Below are 6534 nucleotides of genomic sequence, written 5' to 3' on the forward strand. Positions count from 1 at the left end.
GAAAGAAAGAAACAGTAAAAAGGTTAGAAGCCTTGAGAATTGGATGGAAACCTCAAGCTTTCCTGAGAGTTCCCAGTTTCAGCTCTCAAGGGCAGGGACCACTGAGTGACTGTTCTCCTGAGAAGGGTCTGAAAAGAGATCCATGATGGTTACTTACTGTCACTATTTACCTGTATCGGAACCGGCTCCCTTTAAAGAATAAATTGCTGCTGGACACTGTGCGGACTTGGCTCGACTTCTCCAGCCTGCAGCAAGACAAAGGGCAATGTGACAGATGGCCTGAACCGCCTCACCAGCTTCGGCAGCGCATCCCCAGCTCCTTTCAAAGGGTACTTGTGAGAACTATGAGGATTAAAAGCCCTTCCCAGCCCAAGCTTGTCTCTGACTCTCACTCAGGACCTGAAGGCTGTGCTCATGGCCATCTGCCCTCCTGCCTCAGTGCCCGGGATGTAGAAACCCACCTCAGAGTCAGGTGAGGGAAGGCTCCCCAGGAATGCGTCATGGGCTCCCCCGGGGGACTGAGGATAGATATTAGGGATGATCACGTTGGGGGGGGGGGAGGGATGCTCGGATACCATCCACCTAATCTCTATCAGACCGCTTGTTGGCGTGAGCCTGGGCAAATGTCTTTTCCTCTCTCAGCCTCAGCTGTCCGATCTAAAATGATGGCGGTAGGGCTATGTGACCTCAGGGGTCCTTTCCAGTCCTATTTTTTGATGCTTTATGTCCATCGCTGGGTAATTGTGGGTGGCTAAGAGGATAGCAGCTGTCCTTTCTAGTCCATCTCCATTTTGGAGAGTCCTAAAGAAATTATCATAGTGAAGATATGGAGAACTGCGGAGAAGAACAAGCTTAACTTTAATAAAAGCTTCTTTGTTCCTTTGAACTTGGAGCCAGCCTCCCTTCCCAGAATGCCTATTAACGTCACTTTTTTTCCCCAAAGAAATATTTATTAATTTTTACTTATTATTTCAAAATCTAACCAGGGAGAGAGAGAGAGAGAGAGAGAAGTGAAAATGCAAGCTCCCAGGTCTGGGACTCGAACCGTGGTTGACCATGTGGGAATCTGGTGCCTTAACTGACACGCTACCTCCTGGCCCCCTAACATCACTTTTGAGGCTGCAGCAGCTAATACAGACACTCTGGAAGGCTACGGAACTATAAGGAAAACTTGTGGGTGACTTTGCTAGTCCCATTAGCTCTCTCATACTTAGAAAAGGAACTGAGGGCCAGCAGGTGGCTTGGTGGCTAAGGCACTGAATCCCACATGGCTGATTGCATGGTTCGAGTCTTGGACCTGGGAGCTTGGAAACACACTGAGCGGGTGTGTGAGTGCCCAAAATCCAGAGAGGGGACTAGAAGAGAAGGGATTTCATCCCCCTGGGGGTAATTTCTCATTTTCCCTCTCTCTGTCTCTCTCTGTCAGTGCACATGCCTTATGACAAAAATCTAAACAATAAAAAGGAAAGAAAAGAAAAGGAAGCTGCCCAACAGAAGTCTCCCAGGACCGACTCACTTGCAGCTCTCCCAGAGTGCCTTGTCTTGGCCAGGAGTCCCCCTGGGTCTGACTTTGCCGTGAGTGGACAGTGAGTACTTGGGGAGCTATCCCCACAATCCATGAACAGTTCTGGGAAACAGCACCCCCGCCTGTCTCAGGGCTCTGAGGTCTGGGCCCACCTGTCTGAGCATGTCCTCAAGTCTCAGAAGGCACCTCCAAGACACTGAGCCAAAGTCAGGACCAGGGGTCTATATGTGTGCGAGGTTGAGAGAAAGAGCAAGATCCAAGTGGCTGCGGCTAGAGACTTGGTGGAACCGGGGATCTGATCCGGTTTGAGACTTTTAACCCCTGATTAGAAAAATAAGGAGGCAGTGGAAAACAGTGAAAAATAATCTCTGTGTCCAGTGTAGGCGTTGGCAAGACTGGGTAAATGTGGACATCTCTTGGCAGAAAGACTCAGAAACAGACTGGTCACAGAGTGAGAAGGGTACTTCTGTGCCCATAACACAGATGAAGCAACAAAGGCTTTACGAACTGCTGCTACAGGCAGGAAAAGATAAGAGCCAAGGAGATGGCTTCTGTTTGTGTTAGACCCGTTGGCAGAGAGAAAGAGGATGCTTCTAAAGGTACCACTCTAGGCCAGTGACAGCTGAGCATGGAGCAGGCCCCTGTCTTCTCTGGTGGGGAGACTCAAGAGACCCTGTCCTTCCCTGGCTAGTCTTCAGGCCCATAAGTAGGAGTTTGCATTTCATGTTGCTTTTTTTCCAGGCTCATGTAACTGGCTGAACCTGGGCCCTCCTCACAGCCAAAGGGAAGGTGGTAGCAAAAGCAAAGTGGTTTCTTGGCTCTCCCTGGATAATAGGGACTGAACAGGTGGGAAATCTGCCCAGCAACCCACAGCAGTGGGCAGGCAGCAGGGTCTGTTCACTGAGAGGATGTGCACACTCAGGCCAGGCCAGTTGCGATGTCTAGGATGCTACAGGTTACTGGAGGGAGGACCTGACCTTGCAGGGCATTTGTTGAGTCACCCCAGTACAATTCTATCTTGCCTTGTCCTGGTTAGGATATATTGTATTAAAGTCCAAGTCATTATGGTTTATTTTTAAAATAAGGCCAAAGGGTTCAATGAACCATACCTTGCCTAGCATCACCCCAGTTTTATTTATTTATTTATTTTTAAGAGTTTTTTTATTTGACTTAATTTGACCAGAGAGGGATGGAGTGAGAGAGAGAGGGAAAGTGAGAAATCAAGCCTCCAGGTCCAGGACTTGAACCACATTAGGCCATGTGGGAGTGCAATGCCCTGAACCACCATGCCACCTGTCAGCCCTGCTCCTTGATGATTTTAAAACCACTTCCTTAAAGAAAACTAAACATAAAGCTTTATAAATCACAAAATCCTTTGGTAAGGGAAGTTGGTTTTTGTTTTAAAGAATTGCTTTATTTAACTTTATTTGTTTATTTAATTTGACCAGAAGGGACAGAGCAAAAGAGAGAAAAAGAGACAGAAAGTGAAAAAGCAAACCACCAGGTCTGGGACTCAAACTGCGGTCAGCCATGAGGGAGTCCAGTACCCTTAGCCACAATACCACCTGCCGGCCCAGTAAGGGAAGTTCTTGCCTTTGGCCTAAACCTGGTTTCTCAGTAACACCCAAGACCTTGTGTATCTGCAGCCACTCCACCACAGGCTCCTGGGCACTTGGCCTGTCCCTGGCAACACCTTTGGGCCCCCACTGGATTTTTCTGGCCCAAGACTTAACTCCTAAAGACCAGCCTTTTATGCCACTGGGCACTAGCCAAGGACATCTCTTGGCCGCCCCTTGGGCAACTTAGCTGAAACACCTCTCATATCTTGCATCTCCAGAGGGTCAGACTGCCCCTAGAAAGGGGTCTGGGCTTAACTAGTAAGCTCAGCCTTGTCATCTTGTGTCTCTTTTTACAGTTTCTCAAAGTGCCTGCCCATGATTCCTTTAAAACTTGCTTCTATGACTTTGGCTTTGATAAAGATGGTCCCCATCACATACTTCCACTTACTTGTAGAAGGCTTGGTTCTCAATTCCACATTTCCAGAGGTGCTTGCAGGCTTCAGGAGTTGGAGCAAAATATGTAAGAATAATTTTCTTTTCCTGCAAAAAATCCCACATAGAAATGGCTGGGTATGGATGGAGAAGGGAAGGGTGCAGTGGCCCAGGACGCTAATTCCTGAGCTTTGGACAGGCCCTGGCAGCTGGAAGTGAAGGCCTGCAGGATCCCACTGGAGCAGGGCTCGGTTCACCTCACACTTGGCAAGTCCAACCAGAGTAAGTCTCACCTGGCACAAGTTGAACCAGGAGAGCCCTTGGTGAGAAGGTGGCACTTGCATGTGTAATTTTCATATGGAAGAATAACCTTACTTTGACTACATTCCCTGGAGGTGGGATCTCCTAGGTGGGAACTCCTGGGTGTCCTCAGCATCCCTGAGGAAGACCTGTGCTCTGGGGCTTCCTCAGCCCTTCCTACCTCACCTCCAGGTCTTGGTCTTGATGGAGGAAACAGGTGGTTTAGCTCTACCTGGGCCTTGGAGGTTTGGCCCTGGTCATCAGAATCACCCCAGTGCCCCGGCCCTCCCTGGAGAGATGGAAGCCAGCACTCACCTCTTTCTGACTTACGTATAAATAAAAAGTTTTTCCTTCAAATTTCAGCTTGGCCACCTCATTCCTAGAAGCACAAAGATGGCACCTGTCACCTCACCGTGAGCTGCTCATTCACAGCTCAGTCTCGTAGATGCACAGCCCACCCCAACTGGAAGGGGCTCCAGGCACAGACACATTTTAGCCAAAATTAGAACTAAAACAAGACAGCAGCGCAGTGGCCTTAGAGAACAGTTGTTGGAACAGCTCAATCCACAGTTTTCTGGTCAATCACACTATAATAATAGGATGATAGGAGGGTTTCGGGCTCATCAACAGTGGCTGTAAAAGGGAAATATTTGCATGGAAAGTGAGTATAGGTAGAGTGTCCGGGGTCATTTCAGGATTTGATTCATAACACAGGTGCATTATCTGGACGGGACTGTCAAACGTAAGATGCCACAGGTAGCTGATGAGGCCAAAGTTCAAGATACAGCAAATGATGAAAAACAATGCAACCAGGTTCTGAGGGAGTTGAGTCTTTCAGGTGACTGTGCCACTGGATGGAAAATGCAGTTTAATGCAGACAAATGTCAAACAATCTCAGGGAGGGGGGCAGGGCAACATACCAAAGAGAGAGAACAGATTACATGGAACAGTCATGCAGCGTACTGACCAGGAAAGGGGCTTAGGGGTTATTGTAGAAAAATCCTTGAAGCCACCAGCCCAGTGAATGGCTGCAGTAAAAGAGGCAAACAGGATACTGGGGTGCGGCACCCGCGGGACAGACACAAATCAGAAGAAGTGACATGGTTACTGTACATGGCACGGCCTAGACCTCACCTCCACATACTGCTCTCAGCCTTGGTTACATTGGAAACATTACCAGGGTCTTAGATGGGTGTCCCTGAGAGCCAGAGAACTAGGCCTCGCTACCAGCTCTGCCTGACAGAGCTGCCCTTGGGAGCATCCAGCCCCTCTCCACCTCACTGGAGTCCGTACAGTTCTACCCAGCTGGGACCCCCGAGGAGGTCAGGTCATGTCCACCTGCCTTTACTCGGCTTGTTTTGCTTTGTAATTCTGAGGGAGATTTCCCAGTATCCTAGGACCCAGTAGGACAGTAGTGAGAACTAGGTGCCCAATGTACTGCCACACAAAATCCCCAGGACAGAGGAAAATTCCTTGTCCTCTGAGGCCCTAGGACTCTCGGCTGGTCGGAAAGAGCACTCACGACTTCTGACCACCAGTTCTGAGCTAACAAGCCACGTGGCATTCCAATCCTGTTAGAGTCCCCCTTCATCTTCCTCTCAGCCAATCATTCTCAATCTCTCATACACGAAAAGAATACCATAAATATCGATTAAAAGGCAGACAAGCACGCCGATCATCTAGGCTCTGAGAAAGACGGGAAAGTAAGGACTTTTCAAGGGGAGCTTGAGTTTACATCTGTCATCAAGTTGCGACAGGGTGAAGAGATTTCCTAAAGAAGTGGTCCATGAGGGAAGTCATAGGAAGAAACGGGTCTGGGGTGGCTCCGCGGCACAGTGGTCATGTGCTTTGCAGGAAAAGCTGGGTCCCACGTGGCGCCTGCAGTTCAAATCCCCACTCAGCCTGCCTGAAACACACCGGAACCGTGTGAGTGCCCGAGATCACATGGGCTACAGGGCTGAAAGAAGGTCGCTGGGGCATGACCAGACCCTGTGGAAGGCGCCTCTCACTCTCTCTTTCTCTCTCATGTATGCACACATTCCATCATGATAAAAAGAAAAAGATCCTGGAAAAAAGGAGAGGTTCTGGGAGAACTGGGGAACATCATGGCTTCTGGCTGCGTAGAGGTGACTTAGGGTCTGCGTCCTGCCTGTGAGAGGTGCACCCTACTTGCTTCTCACTAAACATGCCTCCTGCTCAGGACCTCCTGAAACAGCAACCCCGAGCAGAGTGAAGGACATCAAGGACATCAAGTAGCCCATGTGTCCAGGCAGCAAATGCCCCGCAGAAGGAGAGCTGTGGTCTGACCCTGCTCATTGCTGGACAGGAGACGGCCGACCTGCAGTCTTTGCCCTGACAGTGCAGCGCAGTGGGTCACCTGGAGGAAGCTCCAGACAGGAGTGCTGGGGTACATTCTGGGAACTCCCGGGCAGCAGGCTGCCTGTGGAGTGGCTGTTGTCCCAGGTAGTGGGGCCTCGGCCTGCGTGAGGAGCAGCTTCAGCCGCACTCTGGTCAGTCATGAAATTTCCATCCATCGCCAGAGCAATGTGAGTTGGAAAGGTGCTGTTGGTCCACAACTTAGCGTAGGAGCTAAAGAGGGCGTCGGAGAATAGATGCCCCACAGTGCCCCCAGAATAAAGCTTACTAGGGAGCAGCTCTGCACTCAGATTCCTCACGAGCTCGTCTGGAGAAAGCAAAGGAGCAAAGACAGGAGCAGGC

General features: G+C 49.9%; 1 protein-coding gene across 3 annotated transcripts in view; it reads right to left on the reverse strand.

The window, feature by feature from the left end:
* FRMD5 (FERM domain containing 5) overlaps positions 1-6534 on the reverse strand; it is a 70801-nt gene that overhangs the window by 14563 nt on the left and 49704 nt on the right. For all 3 annotated transcript variants that reach the window (XR_003546923.1, XM_027766102.1, XM_027766101.1), the window contains 3 exons: positions 4132-4195; positions 3533-3624; positions 171-245 (listed from right to left, as the gene is read on the reverse strand). Coding sequence is in view for 2 of the 3 variants with exons in the window: in XM_027766102.1 (XP_027621903.1) it covers positions 171-245; positions 3533-3624; positions 4132-4195 (231 nt within the window). In the remaining variant the exon portion in view is untranslated. The remainder of the gene's footprint in view (positions 1-170; positions 246-3532; positions 3625-4131; positions 4196-6534) is intronic.

Source organism: Tupaia chinensis, unplaced genomic scaffold, assembly GCF_000334495.1.
Source record: "Tupaia chinensis unplaced genomic scaffold, TupChi_1.0 Scaffold141044_1, whole genome shotgun sequence".
In the NCBI taxonomy this organism is placed as follows: Eukaryota; Metazoa; Chordata; class Mammalia; order Scandentia; family Tupaiidae; genus Tupaia; species Tupaia belangeri.